The sequence below is a fragment of the Aphelocoma coerulescens genome, chromosome 2 (genome assembly GCF_041296385.1).
Source record: "Aphelocoma coerulescens isolate FSJ_1873_10779 chromosome 2, UR_Acoe_1.0, whole genome shotgun sequence".
Lineage (NCBI taxonomy): Eukaryota > Metazoa > Chordata > Aves > Passeriformes > Corvidae > Aphelocoma > Aphelocoma coerulescens.
Genome location: NC_091015.1, coordinates 70,186,428 through 70,204,614, shown reverse-complemented (window position 1 = coordinate 70,204,614; position 18,187 = coordinate 70,186,428). Strand labels below are relative to the sequence as shown.

The 18,187-nt window shown below is 43.4% G+C and overlaps 1 protein-coding gene across 6 annotated transcripts in view; it reads left to right on the top strand.

Moving 5' to 3' along the window:
- NFATC1 (nuclear factor of activated T cells 1) overlaps positions 1 to 18,187 on the top strand; it is a 110,893-nt gene that overhangs the window by 54,351 nt on the left and 38,355 nt on the right. For 5 of the 6 annotated variants that reach the window (XM_069007963.1, XM_069007965.1, XM_069007962.1 and 2 more), the window contains exons 7-8: positions 9,794 to 9,849; positions 11,107 to 11,239. In XM_069007963.1, the coding sequence (XP_068864064.1) occupies positions 9,794 to 9,849; positions 11,107 to 11,239 (189 nt within the window). Of the gene's footprint in view, positions 1 to 9,793; positions 9,850 to 11,106; positions 11,240 to 13,783; positions 15,338 to 18,187 lie in introns of those variants that run through there. The other variant, XM_069007964.1, reaches the window with a different exon arrangement.

The window sequence follows — 18,187 nt, the reverse complement described above, 5'->3', positions numbered from 1 at the left end:
ATTAATCAGTTGATGCCTTAAGCTACAATTGTCAGTCTTATAAATTCAGTTCTGTTTCCCACGTGTTGTGTGAGCAGAATTTATCTTGTCATATGGCAGGTAACTCAAACACAGTCTTTTAGCTTCAGGAGAACTTACAAGAAGTTCCAGAAAGTGATATGTTGATGAAGCATTTGAGTGACATGTGAATGGAACTGATGCATTGAGGAAGCATGTGGGCTTTTTGGTTTGACTCAGATACACTGTGGAGCTTAAGGTTTGGAGTCTGTTTTGACGTGATGGGATGTGATGGTGAGATGGGTGACCTGAGTCTTGGCAGAGGTCCACTTGGTAAAAGATCTTGCATTCTCAGAGATCTTTCCATTGCTCTTTCCATTGCCAGTAGCAGTTTGGGGGGCAACTGGCCAAAAAGGGGTCATGTTTCACGCTGGTAATCATACTGTAGCTCACATAATAAATAAGCAAGTGGCAAAACTCCCCTTCCCCCTCTAATCAGATAGACAGATACTACTTAATTTTGTCTTTATCTGTCTGTTTATCCAAGTTCAGGACGCACGTTCCAGTTGGCAGTGAGCAATTGCACTCTGACTCACGCACAGTGAGGTTAAAAATTCGGGAAACTAGATAAACTGGAAACTTCAAAGGCATACAACTTGGGAGCATGGAGTTCATGTAAAGGTCACTTGAACCTAGATCCTAGAGATGTATTGATAGCTAAAGGGGTTTCTGGCCACTGCCCAGAAATAGATACCCTTGGGCAAATTGTGTCATCAGATGCTGGAGTCATTTGATGGTGGAACCCTTTCACGCACACCAAGGAGTAGTGATGCAGCTTGTAGGAAATGTCAGCACGTTTCAGTTTTTCCTGGCTGTTTAGTCTAGGGAATGGTGAAGACAGAACGGGACAGCAGCCATACACATGAGATGGTGTCAGCAGCAGCCAGTCTCATCCAGGGTGTTGCTCTCACCGTGAAGAATGAGATCAATCAATCACAGATACTTACTGTGGACAACAAAGAAATAAGGAATAACCATATGGTCTCAAAAGTCACTTGTCTGAGTAATCCTGTAAATTTTTTATTATTACAGAAAGTGCAGTTGAATGCTTCAAGTTTATTCTTTCATGTCTTCCAGACTAAGTGTCTTCAAGCAGCTGTATCTGTGCAATCAAAGCTTTGTCTCTGAACTTTTACAACTAGCACAAGATTTCAAATAGTTTTTACTGTTACTGTTCCAGTAGGACTGTCTGTCCAAACACACAGGAATTCACAGCCCCTACAAGAAAGCTGAGAGTCTAATGAAGCGATCAGTGCCTAAAGACAGTGGGGGAAAGAAGTACAGTTGGGTTGACATTGGCTGGCTGCCAGGTGCCCACCAAGTGGCTCTCTCACTCCCCCTCCTCAACAGGACAAGGGGGAGAAAATAAGATGAAAAAGCTTATGGGTCAAGATAAAGACAGGGAGATTGTGTATCAGTTACTGTCACAGGCAAAATGGGCTCCACTTGGGGAAAATAATTTATTGCTAATTAAAGATAGAGTAGGATAGTAAAAAACAAAGGTAAAACTGAAAACCACCTTTACCCCTGCCTCCCTTCCCAAGCTCAACTTCACTCCTTCATTCTCAAATTCTATTTCCTCCCCCTGAGTGGCACAGAGGGTCAGGGAATGGAGGCTTTGGTCAGTCCATAACAACTCCTCTTTACCATTCCTTCCTTCCCATGCTGTTCCCTTGCTCCAGCGTGGGGTCCTCCCATGGCAGACAGTCCTTCATGTACTGCTTCAGAGTGAGTCTTCTCCATGAGGTTCCATCTTTCAGGAACAGCTTGCTTCAGCATGGGTCCCCTGCAGCCGTCATTCCTGTTAGAAAACCTGTTTCTGCCTGGGCTCCCCTTCAGAGGCTGCAGCTCCTGTCAGGAGTGTGGGCTCTGACTGGTTGCATGTGGATCTCTGTTCTGGTGTGGTTGTCTCTGTGGGCTGCAGGGGCACAGCTGCCTCACCATGGTCATCATGACAGGCTGATGGGGAATCTCTGTTCTGGCCTCCTCCCCCTTCTTCACTGTTTTGGGGGTCTGCAGGGGTGTGTTCCTCTCACTTATTCTCACTCCTCTCTCACAGCTGCTGCAGTTTTTTTCCCCTTCTTAAGTATGTTGGCAGAGAGGTTCCACCAGCTTTGCTGATGGGCTCAGGTTTGGCTGACTCAGGGTCCATCTTGGAGCCATCAGGAACTGGTTCTGTCAGACATGGGGGTAACTTCTGGAATCTTCTCCACCCCTGCAGCCCAACCACTAGCCAGACCTTGCTATGTAAAGCAATAAAAGGGGATACCTTTGAAGTACTTCGTTTTTGGAGGGAATGCCTACCTCTTTTGGGAAAGGACAACTTGTCTCCTGTTGCTTTCCTGACATCATTAAGAATTGGTTCATGTCTCAGATGGGTATCACAGGAAAAGTGGGGAGAGCTGGGGGAAGAGGAGTATCTTCCTTTTAGGTCTGTTGAGGAAGTAAGATTACACCTTCAAAGTGGAAGAAAATACAATGTCATTTAAGAGAGGAATAGAGAGATAAATTGTTTCCAACATATGCCTTGTTGCTGGGATGGTGATGTCAAGGCAGAAAATCAAAAGATTGGAGGAGGGACCTCTAAGATTCTTGGACCTTCTTGGACAAGAGAAACAAGAAAAGGGACATGAGGGGGACAATGAGATGGAAAAAAATAAAAATGCTGTTCAAAAGTATCTGCCAAAAAGTCACAAAGAGTTGCTATAATGAGATGTTTCTGGGAGTTGGGAAGTTGTGGTCATACAGTTGAAGAGTTTGTGTCTCAAAAAATAAAGAAGATTTGAAAGCATTTAGATCAAATTTACATCTTAAGATGAGGAATAACTAGAAGTAGCTGTAATACAGGTGGTGGTATTGGCATCCAGCACAGAAGTAGAGGAAAAGAATTGTTCATGGAAGAAAAATTTGGAACTTGATTTAAACTGGCTGTGAGGTTCGTTACTCCAATAGTCTGAGAAAATATGAGACAGATTAGACTGAAGAAGATGGACCAGAAATATTTTACTCAGTTTCAGCTGCAGAGTCACAGGTTCAGCCTACTAGAGTTTTCCAGAGGAAAGTAAAATTGTGAAGACAAGGAGATGACGTGAATGTAATCAAAACCACAGTGAAGTGCTGTCATGACTGCTGGTGGCTGTGCTGGGTGTGCTTTGTTTGACCTGCCTGCCCTAGAGAGATTTTTCAGGGTTGTCAAGCTGCAGTTTTACTTGGAAGTTGTGTGTCTTAGACCTGGAATTACTTTAAATTAATAAATAAAACCCTCAGACCAACGATAATTTGAATGGGGGGAGGTGCCAGAGAGCACAAATTGCACAACCAGCTTCCATTCTGCTGAAAATAGTATCTGGCAGGTCTTTCCAATGGTTTTGGCTCAAAATGAACCCCGATCTGTCAGTTGTCAGCACTGTGCCTCCTTTTAATTACCTGGGCTAAAATTACAGTTCATTTGCAAACACTGGAACTCAGAATAATTACATCTGTTAGACATGCTGTGGTGAAAGGCAGCTAAAAATCCTGACCGTTCAGGCAAAGTGAGTCCCTCAGCTTTTGGCTTGCCCAGCTGAGCAGCCAGAGAGGAAGTACGTGCCTGGCACAGATTCCAAAGTACCGTAAGATCCCTTTTGTGCTGGATTTTTACACCTGGTCACTGCATGGCATTCTTATTTTTAATTCAAGGTAAAGAAGAGAGAAAAAGTAGCTCAAGAGTATCACATTGATGGCAGACACACCTAAGTCTACATGGTACTCAGCTCAATACTGCAAAAATGTATAGCTGAAGGAGTGGACAAAATACATATGCTGCAAAAATGCTTATGAGGAGACACCAACAAATACAGCACCTTTGATGTGGAAATAAAAATAGGTCAGTTATGCCTGAGCCCTGCTGCGCATGGACAGAGGAATGCCAGAAGGCATGCCAGGGATGGGGAGTAAAGCTGTGGGGAAGTCTCTGTAGCAGGCCAGTAGGCTCTGAGGAGGGCAGAAGTGCAGCTGGGGGACTTCCTGGCATGGAAGAGGAAAATAAAGTAAGTGAAAACCAGACCAGCTGTGTGGTCTCATAACAAAAGCAGTGTAAGAGCAAAGAGTGGAGATGAGGGTGGCTGGAGAGGCAATCAGGGACAACATGCTGGGCAGTAGGCAGGCCATGGCGCCAGCAGGAGTGGCAGCAGGAGGTAGAGCTGCTCTGAAGGTTGCTCTGGGACTAGGAGGCATCTCACTGCTCACAGATCCCTAAGAGGCTGAGATCTCAGGAGAGCTAAGTGCTACTGAGGAGATCTAAGTGCTACTGAGGAGATCAAGAGAAAGGTCCTGGCCACTTAGAATTCAGATACTCTCTGCTAGCACACACTGTATTTCTGAATGTTTTATTGCTCTCTTGCCCCATCTTCCCTGTACATCCCATGTCAGACTGCTTGGCTGGTATTGGTTCCTCCTTAGTGCCTGACTGTTGTAAATGTCTTTAAGATGTACACCAGTGTGTCAGCAAGGCATAGAATTCCACCCACTTAGTGGAATCCTCTTCACTTGCTGGTGTCCAGCTGGGGAAATGTTGTTCACAGCAGGACGCCTGTAAGACCAGCTGAGAAAAGTGCCCTGACTGCTTGTGGCATCCCCAGATCCAAAAGGCTTCTGCTCCTGCAAAATCTGGCATTAGTATATCCATGCCAACCCATGAGCACCAGCTGGTGAGATGGTGCCGGTGGGTCATGCCCAGGACTGGCGTGGGGGCTGCTGTCCTCTAGGCAACAGAGCTTCCTCCTCGCCTCTTTCATTGCCAGTCCAGCTTGCACTTCCCCTAGAAGCCGATGGCATCTCTGCAGAGAACTGGGTAACTCTTAAGTCCGAATGATGAGACTTTGCCATAGGTTCTTCATCCTCTTCTTTGCACAGAAATCTGTCCATTCCTTCTGAATATCTTCACAGATCAGTCATCTCAGTGTCATGAGAATACTCGCCAGGGAAGAAGGGTAGCAGTGCAAGTTGAAAGCTTCCAAATTCTTCATTCCTTGGGGATTTAAATATGCATTGTTAAGGCCGAACAGGAGGGTAGACAGCCTTTGCAGAGCACCTCAAAGTGACACTGCATTACATCTGTGCCCTGCCTGTTGTGGACATGTTACAGTAATCTGGGCTGTAACACAGGAATTATTGTTCAGGGTAATCTCACAATTCATTAATTAAGTAGTGGGTTCCTTTGGGAGGGTAGGGCTTGTTTCACCATTTTACTTGGAGTATATGAATGTAAATACAGATTTACAGTGCAGCCAGTGCAGTCAAACTCTGTTGAAGCGCAGACTGGAAGAATATAAAATGTACCCTGTGTATAGGCAGTGAAATCCTAGATAATGTTTATTCTTATCATATCTCAAGTGAACACAGGTCTACTAAAGAATATAGACTGTTTTAACCTCTTGTAGTAAAGTGGAATCACTTAAAATATATCTAAACGCTCCCAACATGCCCATTTTATAGAGACAAGATTTAAGTGATTTCCAGATGTTATACCCTCCTGAGTTTCCAAGCTTAGTTTTTTTTGTGTTTGTATATTCTTCCTCCTTTCTGCAATCCATCAGTTTGGAAAGTTATGCTGGTGGTTTGATTGTTTTGAGCTTGCAAACCCCGGACACTGTGCTTGCAGTTCCCTGGGATACAAAGGTAAATCCAGCCCCAGAAACCCCAAGGGATCTCTCTGGATGGGCAGTGATGAGGGGAAGATGCTACAAAAATGTCTTTGGAAAGTCTTTACAGCTCTTTGTGTTGCTCTCCCATGAGGACAATCTGTATGTCATGGTCTGCAAGGCTCTGTGTGTGTATAACTGATGCTGCTAGATTTACACAACTACTTTTTAGCCCTGCTTCTGTGTTAACACAGACCTTTACAGTGCCTTTTTATGTGGAAATCTTGTAGCTGGGTGTGGTGGGGAAGCCGCTTGGTGACTCATACTGCAGGGAATTCCCTGATGAATTAGAGTATTTTTACTTCTGGACTTGTGCACAGTTTCCTTCAACGCTGGAGTGAGTGGCCGATAAGAGCAGGCTACAAAGGCCCATTCACCATTCAGCTACCCCATGTTAAAACAGGGTGTTTATGCTTAGCAGAGCTGAAAAATCCACCCCCCATAATGCGTAGGTTCACAGCATTTTCGTCATTAGCAATCCCAGGTGCTCCAAGTGTCACAGCGATGAAGAAAACAAGGCAGGAGTGGATGGTGGTGAAGCACACACAGAGCAGGGATGGCTATAAATAACAGGGATCGGTCTGTAAATGTCAGGCTTCCTGACAAACCTGGTGTCTTCAGCTGGCAGTAGTGCTGATGGCCACCTGTCAGCACAGTGTCCAGCCTGTGCAGAACGGGTGGGAGCAGCTTCTCCTTCTCCCAGCACTACCATGCTCCTGCGCTGCCTCTTTGGAGGAGGTGGGATTTGTGGGTCATTCATCCAGCCCGTGCACGGTTCCACCGTGAAGCTTTGGCTCTCTTGGGTTAGTGGCTGTTGCTACTGGCAGTGAGGGAGCTCAGCACTCCACCGGGGACTCTGCAGGGCTTCTGCCCTACCCTTCTGTGCATGGATGTTTTGGGTTTATTTCCATTTGGTAAAAAAACCCTCACAAAACATAAGAAACCAGTATAATACCTTGACCCAACTTTTTAGCTATATAAAGAACTGTCTTTCTCTTCAAAATATTGCACTATAAATCTTAAAAACGCCAAAACAAAGCCAGGCATTTGGTTTGGAGAAGACACTTCTTATTACTTGGTAAAAGTAAATAGTGAAATGAAAGGGAATGAAATAAGACCTTTGGAAAAGCCGTTTTCTCCGTTTTCCTTCGTGCCTCCTCCTCTCCTTCCTCTCCTGACTCCATCTCTCCCCCTCCCTGTATAACAACTGCCCATTTGGGTACGGTAATTCCAGAGAGCAAACTTTAACGGGAATGCCTGAAATGTGTCTGCTTCAGCTTTGTGTTATGTCTGTAATTTGAATTATTTGCATTTTGGAAAGGTATAAATTGCTCTGGTGTACTTGGGTTGGCTGGCGGCCAGGAGGGAGTTGCCTCAGGCCCAGACCAGGCGCGTTGCTGCAGATGTGGCAGGCGTACAATGGAAACTTTTGTGGGCGAGCAGCCCTCACTCCTCCAGCACACGCTGACAGGAGGCGGCATCCTGCCTGCTCACCAGGCTCCCCGGCAGATGGGCACTGGGGCAAAACCATTTTCTCCAGCATAGGTGGACTATCTTGAGGCTTAGGGCTCCCACAAATGATTCCAAAGCCATTATTCCTTTTTTTTTTTTTTTTTTTTTAATTTCAGCTGAACTGTTTAAACCTGCAAAACATGTTTACTGTAAAAGGTTGACGTAGTGGTCTAAGGTTTCCCTCCTGGAGCCGGTCCCAGTCCGTGGGCGTTGAGATTTCCCTCTTGGTTCACCAGACGTAATATGAGGAATTGTCTTTCTTTCTCTCTTTTTTTTTTGGTCTCTTGCTTCATAACAACTTTTCCTCCCTGTGTTTTTGTTAAATGAAATGTCACTAGCTATTAATGAGTTGTCTATTCCCTACTTCTTCCCTCTCTTCCCTTTCCCCTCAGTTGCTGATGGTCTGGACATTCCCAAGGGAATTTCTTGGAGCAAAACCTGTATTGTTCTTACTAGCTTCCGAAGATGAGCCACGGCTCTGGATTTTTATTTTCCTAATAGTTAGATTACAGCATCTAAAATATTTCTGAAGAAACTCCTTTTGCCATCATAAAAATTTCAAAAATGCTTAAAGGCAATGCTGCATGAAATAATTGAAAGATTAGCTGGAGATGGAGTAATATTGAATTTTACTGAGGTATCAGCAGGAAACCTGAATCAGATCATTCATCTTGCAAAGCACAAATTACACATAGCAAAAAACCTGAACTTCTGGTAATCCGTTTACAAAGGCAAATTTAACACATGTTAACTACTAGTCTGGACGTCTGGAGGTTTAAAAAAAAACAACAGCAAACCCCTTCCAAAGCAGAAGTTCCTACACTTCAAAAAATGTGTGATTGTGTCAGTGTTGTGTTGCTTTTATAACTGATTGAATTAATTAGGGGCAGGGAGGGAGGGCTACAGGGGCTGGAGAAGGAGGCTGCTCCCAGACAGGGGATGTGTCCTGGCTTGCCGAATTTTGGTCAGGTTTTTTCTACTGACAGCCCAGGGGAAGCATCTGTTGGATAAATTGTGAAGTGATCGCCAGTCCTCCCAAGAAGCCTACTTCAATTCTGGCACTCTCCAAAGGCATCATTAAGGAGGCTCAAGCACAGTCTGGCTGCTCCTTCTCTCCCTGCAGCTGAACGTGGCAGTACCAATTAAAGGGATTCCTTTTCCAGAGTGACAAGTTAAAATGTGGGAAGACACTGAGAGTAGATCTGCTAATTGTTTTCCTGTGGAACGACCTGCCAAATCCACTGTGGTATTTGTGCTGTAGCCTTCATGTTGTGCTTCTTTCCATACATTAAAAAGAAAGGGGTTTTGGACACTAAAACAATCACCAGGGATAGTCCTACAGCAGCGTTCCTTTCACAGTAGGACAGCTGTACACAAAAATACTATTTACAGACATTTGTAATTAATCAGGCAGTTCTAAATGCGTCACCTCCATCCTGGCCATGGAAGAGAAAAGAAAAAGTGCATTCACTCTTTTACCTTTCAGAGAGCTGTTTTTCTAAGACAGGCCCACATCCACGCGATGAAGTTCAAAATAGCCAATATTTGCATGTCCCAGTGCTGCAGTAAATGTACAAAAGAGATGACATGAAGTCTCAGTTTCCCCTTATTTCAGTAGCATCTTACAGTGGTGGGACGTGTGAAGCTGCATGTGTCTCTGCTGTCCAGCTTATCCAGCACTCTGCTTATGGCCTTTCATTTGTGTTTTTTTAGGCCTTCAGAATGGAAACCTTACATTCTGTATTATTTTTCTTGTTTCTTTCCTATTGAGGTTTGAAGATGCACGGAAATAACTTGTCCAGTGATTTCTGTATCAGTAATGTGCAGGAAAAATGACCAGAAACAGCCAGTTTCTTCCAAAAGATTCGTTGCCAGAAAAAGTTATAAATGTGGCTTAAATTTATGTTTGCTTGAAAACAGAAATTCCGTAAATTTGGAGGACCCAACATACCACTAAAAGCAGCTCCAGAAGTGGGACCACTGTAGCTGAACTAAACCAACTTCAAAATGGAGTCTAAAGCTGTCTGTAAAGCCTATGGCCTTGCCTTTTGACCCAAGCAGCAGAATTATGACAAGCCAGACTAGGAGTATATTAAAATCAAATCCTGCATGGCTGAGTAGCTTCCTTAATACTACCTTTTGTTTTGTATTGTTTAATATTAATATTGAATATGACTTGCAGCATAGATAGTGGTCAAAAGGCATCATAGTATTGTTTCTGAAAGTTCAGCGAGCTGAGATGTAAAACAGTTTCATATTTTGTCCAGGCTAATGGCAGAGCAAACTCACAGTGGCTCTCCCCCATCATGGTATCATGCATTCTGGATTGTGGTTCTTCCCTTCAGACAATCTGAAGGGACTCCTGTCACAGGTTACCCAGATGGTCTCTTAGTTGGGCAACATTTTGGGCAGTGCGTTGTGAGAACTCCTTTTCATATATGCAGTGCCCCTTCGAAGAGATTGTTTTTGCAAAAGTTGTTCCTTTCTTGGCTTGGGAGAGGAAGAAAGGACAGAACTAGATATCTTTTTCTTTTGTCTTTTAGATGGTCACCATGTGTGGGAAATGGAAGCCAAAACCGACAAAGAAATGTGCAAGCCAGTAAGTCTGTCTTAAATATTTTAACATCAAGATGAAAAACATATATTGCCTTCTCCATCACTGTTACTAAAGAGGGATTTCCAAGGCTTTGGCACTGAAACAGAACAAGTACTTAGGCCTCCCCTCCTGGAAATCTTTCTTTAACGCGAGCATGGGGTAAAAAGCCTTTGCTGGAAGCTCTCCCAAAAGTAGGAGAGACTATTTGGAAAATATTTTTTCATTGTCCAGGATGGGCCAGTTCCATCTGCTCATCTTTTGTCTTGCTGGGTCAGTTCTTTCCACTGCTCCCAAAGCAATTTCTGATCATTTTCCTTGGCTTTCGTCTATCTTCAGCAGAAGAAACATGAGTCCCCTCACAGGAGATCAGCCCCACGTTGGAGAAGTGTGCCTCCCTCAGCCATGACTCTAAGTGGGAAGTACGTCCACTATTCCACATCTGCAGGAATATGCAATCCTTGCAAACCTGCAGGCAAACAATTTAAAGATCTCGGCTGAATTCAGGCCAAATGCTAAGAAGAGCATTCCCTGTTACTCTTTCAAAAAGTGCCAAGGGAGGTTTTGATGGTCATAGCAGATTCACTGTGCATATGTGTAAGCTGATGCCCTAGAAGCTGTCATTCCTTAGCCCTGTGCTGGAGCATTTGGTTTCTGACAGTGGAGGATCATCTACACATTCTCCAGCCCTTTTTCATGTTGCACTAGATGTTCTTGCAACAGTGGATCTCCCATCCACAGAAGCTAGCATGCTTAAAATTTCCTGAGTTGTTATACGAAAAAAATATTGCACTGTGGAAAATGGAAATATTTGAGTAATGCTGTCCCTAATGCTTTTCAGAGGAAATTTTGTTAGGTTCAGATATATCAGGGATGACCTGCCAACCAAGCCATTGTGCTTTCTCCTGCTGGGTTAGAGACCACAATTTGATTGTGGTCCCAGATTCTTGACAGAGGCAAGATGGATAGAGCCTTGTCTATATGCAGTATCATATTTGCTGTCCAAAGGGAAGAAGTGAAGGGTAGTGATTTTGTAAAGATCTGAGCCATGCTAAAATAATTTCCCTACATTTAGAATCCTTGGCATGGACACTGGGGCTGGTGGGAAGCCATCCTTGCCCTACAAAGCCCACCAGTTTCCATTTGTAGAGTGTTTCTCCTTGTAAGCCTGGGCACCTCCTTCTTGGGATTAGCTTTTCAATACTATTGTACAGCTCAACTGCCTTAATCATGCCTTGACTTCCTGATTTGTTGCTTTTGCAGAATTCATTGGTGGTTGAGATACCACCTTTCCGCAATCAGAGAATTACCAGCCCTGTTCAGGTCAACTTCTATGTCTGCAACGGGAAAAGAAAGAGAAGCCAGTACCAGCTTTTCACCTATCTTCCTGCTAATGGTAACAAAACAAATTACTTATCTCTGCTAGTAAAAGTGAGAGATAGTGATGATACATGGTTCTGATAATTCTTTAGTAATTTGAATATTTTGGATGTATACCTGGTGCTATGAGAGTGAGAATAAATCCAGGAGAGCTGCCTTTGTCTCTGCTGCCCACACAAGAGACTGCCTCTGCAGATTATTTCCATTTGCATTGGTGGCAGAGACCTGTTGAAACAAGGACTTTTGCTTTTGGGAGCTGAAGAGCCACAGCATGAATTCACATGTTTGTGAAGGCACTGAGCTCTGTGCTAAGCTGCTGTCAGCCCTTGGTCTGACTTTCTAACCCCAGAGGGTAAATTCATTTGAATAACATTTCTGAATTCATACCACAACATTTTAAGCATGCTGGGCTCTGAGCTGGCGGTGGTGTGTGGATTCTCCTTGCAGTCATCTCACACCTTGCTGCCTTGCACAGAGTGAAAATTGAGATGGACAATGTGGGTAGAGGTCAGAGTGCGCCATGTAAAATGCTTTATGGATGAGAAATGTTCAGAAACGTGTGCCAGTATTTTTTTTTTGAGCTTATCTTGGTACCTGTGAAGTGACAATAAAGTCACTCATGATAGCTGAATTCTAGCTAGTAAATTTAGAGGGGTTTTTTACTATTATTTGAAATGGCTCTTATACTGAGAACACTCTTTGGGGGAAAGTAGGAAAAGAAGGGTGGTTGCTTTGTTGTTGTTTTGGAAGGAAGAGGAATTAGAAAAAATTATTAGGTTATGCTTTATTGTAGACTTTCCAAGCAAAAATAATCCTTCTATAGGAAATACCCACAAATCAATATTCAAGTCATGTAACATGACATGAAGAGACATGCTAAATTTTTGTAGGTGAAATCCCATAAAGTACACATTTGGAATTTCACCCAGTTAGCATGCGTGCACTTTTATCGGGACTTAAATTTAAACTAGGAGTACAGGAAACCTGACATGGCAACGGAGTGCTTATTGCATATGTTCCGTGTAGCTATGCTTCACTGAATCAGCCTACTTATGCAAACTTCATCCCCAGTGGGGATGTCTGTGTATATTTAAAGACTGTTCATCTCTTAAATTGGAAAGAAAAAGAGTTGTTATTCTCTTTCACAACACTTTTCAGCAACAAAAATCAGTTGTAGAGGCAAGTGGGTATTGCCTTGTCACCCAAGTTGCCCTCATAAATATTTCAGATTCAGGCCTCTTGTTAACTGCTGTTTATTAAGCAGCATCTCCCCTCCAGCCTTTACATAGGCCCTTTTTTACCATTGTATTCTAAACCCTGGGAACAGTGTGCACTCCTGCAGAGTTGGTTTATGCTATCACCATTCTGTGTTTAAAACATTTGATGTGAAGAGATGGGAGTATATACCTAGTGACAACAGGGAACCAGCCTAGGCTTTATTCTGCAAAGACATCTTTAATTACAGTAATTGTTGAAAACTTTAGGAATCTTGTTTAGTCTGTTGTATCAATTTAAACTCAAGTGAAATCTTTTCATTTCAGTGTAAGGAAACCTGAAAGAAAAAATGTTACACCAGGGTAGGGTAAAGGAAAGCAGGTATTCCTAGTAAATATTCCTTCCATTCCTGTTTGGTTCTCCACTCACATTCTCTTAATACATATGTATATGTGTGCATATAGGTAATTGAAAAGCATACTGCAGCCTCTCGCATAACAGTGGTAAAAGTGAATGTGCTTCTGCAATCATCAGAATTAATAGTATAGTATGTTTTTATTATGCTTGTGTTGCAATGCCTGTGTTACAGCTGTAAGGTTTTGCCCTTATGTGGCTGGTACTTTTTTCCATCATGCCTTTCAAAGATAGATACAATCACCTCAGCTATGTATTTAGGAACCATGTACAGTGACTGAATCAGTCATTTATGTTGCTGTATTTCTAGAAGTCATTTTAGGCTTTATTTGATTTCAGTCACAACATTCTTTTACTGTTTAAAGTCATTGTAGAAAACCGAAGTTTAGCTCATGAAGAAAAAAATACCTGAGTCAAGAACCACTGGGTGATCAGTGTAAAAAAATGTGGATGAGATAAGCATGATTTTGGCCCAGGTAATACTTTGTCTGTTGTTTAAACCAATCCCACAAACAGAGAAGGTGTAGGGTTTTGACACGCAAATGTCAGAGTGATCATTAAGTGTAAGATGTGGTTTTACACAAATGAGATGGTATCCTGTAAGCTGCTTCTCCTTCTGTGCTTTAGGACTACAAATGCTACATTTCAGTGCCTACTGTAGTTTTGCAGGTATTTCTGTGGGAGGGAGCTTTTAAAAGCTTCATGATGCACATCAGACATATATTTTACAGCTCAACTGGACTGTGCCAGAGCAAAATACTGTATATGGAGTAAAGCTTAAATATTGTGTGAGCCCCTGGCTGTGCTCCTGGGGTGGGTGTGGGCACACACAGAGCAGTGGGAGAGCCATGGGCTCACTGTGCAGCTCCCACCCCCACCACAAGGCAGTAGGTGTTCTTTCCTGTAGCTCCTATTTCTCCTCATTCCCTAGGGGAAAACAGCCAGTGGATCCAGGGACACGTGACCTCACTCATCCCACCTCCCATGAATGGTCCTATAGCGTCTCCATGGAGTACAGCTCTGTGACATGCAGCCAGCACAAGCTGCCATCTTCAGCAGTGTTATTTCGCCGCCACAGGGCTTCTCCCATGCTGCGGAGATGTGGCAGGACTGTACCTTCCCTCAGTTAGCTCAAGTGTTTCACAGAGCAGGGACTTACTTGATGAAGATGAGTTCCTGCTTCAGAAATAAAAAAACTGCTGTAAAAATGAAAATCTTACTGCTCTGTAAATGAAAAGTTTAAATAACAAAGCAAAACAGAAAGTCGATGCTTCACAAAAGGAGCCAAGGTCTTGAAAACAGGCTTACTTAAGTCTTTGGCTTGGGATAGACTGTAAACCTAAGTACTCATAATCCACTTTTAATTGAAACTTTGATTTACTGTTCTGCTAAATTTGAGCAGCTCCTGAATCCTGTATTAGCCTATATTGTACAGAAATGACTGTAATGTCATTTTTTTTAGTATTACTTCAAACGCATCACTGGGCAATTGCATATCAGTTTTGTCCTGGAGCCTGCAGGCTGTAGGCTCTTGAGACTCCTCCACAGACATGCCTGGTGCAAAAATATAAGTAGTTTCCATACCATTCTGGCACAGGTGAATTCCTGCAGTTCATATGGTAAGTACTGATACATTTTGCACTGCCACATCCCATCAAAATTTGAGGAGGAAGGCTCTGGACCAGACACTGCAGTCAGGAGTGTGAGCAGAGCACAATGAGCCGAGCCTTGGATGTTCAGCTTTTAAAGCACCTCTGCTGCTGCAGCTCTGTGCAGGGGGGCTCTGCAGCTCCATTATGTGCAGCAGAACATTTTGGAAAACCCTTGGCAAACACTGCACTTACGAACCTTACCCTCTAGAAGAATGCTTTGTTTCAATTTCTGTTCATGACTGTGTATCATTTTGCTTCTATGAATTTATTATATCATTGGCTCATATATGCATTTGAAACAGGCGGAACAGTCTTCTGAAATCACCAGGTGTAAGCAGTAGCATTTCAGGGTTAAACTAACCTGGAGAGTCTGAAGAAGCGCACAGGCATGTATGCTGTGGTTCCAAATCCTGTGTTTTCATCTGCTAAGAAAGCTGAAGAAGTTTTCCTGCTCAGAAGACTTTAAACAATGAATGATAAGGATTAGATGTCTGACTGTTTTGATTTCTTTTAAGTAGGTACAAAAAATAGAGGAAATGTGTTCAAGAACTTATTTTTACAGATAGGAGTGAGTGTTCTCTGTGTTTTCTGTTATCCAACAAGTATTGATATCAAGAATGCTGAACACAGGAAAGTCTTTCTTTGAATTTTATTTAGACAAGTAGTGATATTTGACTAACCAAAGACAGTCTAGATTGTCTAAAAAATATTTAATAAAAAGGAAAAAGGAAAGTTGATGTGCTTCTTTTACTGGAATGAAAAATACGCTTTTGCAAAGAGTTGATGATAAAATATTTCCAGTTTCTGTTTCTGTCAGGCTTCTTAACTGTCAAAGCATTATTAAAAGATCATTTCATTGCTTCTAGTATTTATTAAAATGGTGTTGATATTCTGGGTAACTTTTACTTTGAGATGCGTTTCACTACCCACAGGACCAGATTTCCAACTGCACAGCCTTCACTCACAGACCCAGCTTTTCTGCAATTCCTTTTCCTCCCTGCAGTCATCTGCACAAGTCTCTGAGGTGTTGAGCTCCTCTGAAAACCTGGCCACAGTGACTTGGTGGGGATGGAAGTCCTTTGAATCTGCGGAGTTGTGCTGAGAGCCTGCCTGTGGTGACTAGATGTGCATTAATATTGTGGTTTACAGTCCAGTGGCACAAAAGTTAAGCTCTTAACATTGTAGAATAGAATCATAAAATATCTCATGTTGGAAGGGACCCATAAGGATGATTAAGTCCAACTCCCCGCTCCTTGCAGGACCACCCCTTGGTGTACATCTAAAAAGGGTGAGCACTGCCCATTGCACATTGTTGTCAGCATCCTCCTGACTTCCTGCCTCTGCTCTAAAATTATCCCCTGCTCACCATACAGATGGGTGCAACAACACTTTTCTCATGGCTGCATTGAGCAGCCATGTCTCTGTTTCACCTCAGCTCTTCCACCCACACTTCACTCTCTAAGTTAAAAGATGACATCAGCCCCCTTAGCAGAAAACTACAAAATGAGGATGCAAAGCATTGCCACTGTAATGTGACACAGCATGTGGCTTGTGCTGATGGTCTCCTGACACCTCTCACCTCTCAGTATTTGTTGAATTTTCCTGCTTGAGGTTGGCAAAATTATTAGCCTAGTCCTTTATGCAAAACGATGGTGATTTGGGCTCTGCTGGGGGAGTAGGGCCAAATGCAGGGCCTGTGTTGTGAAGGGACCGTAACCGGTGGCTGGTGCGGTATGACCACAGCAGCACCTCGACAAGGGGACTGAGCGTGGCTTAGTCAGGCCTGGAGCCTCGGACCTGCTAGAGGTGTTTCCATCCCTCAGGAGCAGCTGGACTGCTGCAAAGCCAGCACATGGCAGGACAGGGCAACAGAAGGGATGGGGTGAAAGGTTGGCCCCAGGGGACTTTATTTTAGGTGAAAATAGGAATCACGGTTACTCATTTCACACTGTACACTGATGCAGGTCATTTAATTTTGGCTACTCAGTGGCTGATTGTTACTTTTGACATTTAGCAGAGTAACTAAAAGCAGGTGAGGTTTTGTCAGAGTCCTGTTCTCATTTAAGGCAGTCACAAAGTTCATCATTGTCGGGTGCATCAGCCCCTCCACTCCCATCCAGGAGCCATGTGGCGGAGCAGAGGAGGCGTGTTGCACTCAACAGCATTAGACTCCCAGGTGCTGAGTACCCACTGGAGCTGCCCATGCTTCATCCATTGCCCACACTTCATCCAGGTGACATCCATTTTCAGCAGTCAGACAGAGCCTAGGCAGCCACATCTGACCTGCAGACAGTCTGTCTTATCTATATATAGAGGCAGAATGTGGTGCTCCATCTTCACCTTGAAGGACAGGAAAAAGCATCACCTGTGTGATGTCTCTGAGACAGGCAGGGGTGGACAAACACTATGTAGAAGCCCCTGGCTGTGTCTGACCATCAGCAATGATCACCCATAATAGTTAACTTCCAGTGCACAAAATAATCTTTTGTCAGTACCTCCCTTTTCAAATATTCCCCTTCAGATAAAAAAAACCCAGCCTGTAGTTTTGGTCATTGAACTCCTCTGCATGAACATTTTAAGGACTCCTTCCCTTGCTTCCCAGTGATTTCACATGCAAGCACTGGTAAAGTCAGCACTGGTGGTGTAATGTTGTGTAGCATCATCAAAAAATACCTCAGCCCAGTGGATTTTAACATGTCTCACAGAGATGACATAGAAAGTCTTGGCCAGTGCAGCCTGGGTGTTGTGCACAGTTAAACCTGCAGCTGAAGGCAGTAGTGGAGCCAGGTGCTGCACCTCACTGGAAGCAGCACTAGAGCAGCCCAAATGAGCATATCACAGGACTTGAATTTCCTATTCAACATTGTAGGATTTAACAAAGTGTTATGATGGAAAGTTGCGCCTTTTAAGAATTTTCATCTCTTTGTTTTGAATGAAAGCTCATGCATAATCTTCTGTACTAGCACAACCCAAAATGCCCTCTACCTACCTTTTACTTCTCCCTGCCTGATTTAGCAGTGCATGCAACAAGCTACCATATATAATCTTCTGTCTCATAAATATGTGTAGAATAACCTAATAGTTTAACAGCTGTTGAAAAGCATTTAGCAAATGAGTTAGCTGGAAAGCACTTCCAAATCAGATAATGGCACTGTCCGAGATTATATGGTGAGGTGTATGTGCAAGGCTTCCAACTCTCCCTGGAGCTATTCTTGTATAAAACTGTATATATTCATCTGAACCTGTAAAAATCTATACACAAAACCCAAAAAGGGCAGGCAGGCATGTTTTAGAGTTATCCCTCCTGATGAGCAGCACCAGTAGCAGTGTACTAGCAAGAGAGGGTGAGTTCAGATACTTGTGCAGATAAAAATTGCATACATATGTGCTGCCTACAGTGTCTTGATAGCAAGAGGCTCCCTTTGTGTCTGAGTCACCATTCTCTGGATTTAGTAACTAGAAGCAAAGGCTTGATAGCAGCTTGACCTTTAAAAATGTTTTGCTTTAATAGGTGCCTAGGGAAAAACACCGAGTTCAGAGACAGCATCTGCGTGGGTCCCTGTAGCTGACTGTCTCACAAGATTCCTGGGACTGAGTGCTCATCCCTTGTCACTGAGATTGCCACTGCTGCGCATATGTTGGCAGGGCATTTCAGAAAGTTTTGCTCAGCCACTGCTGCTCGG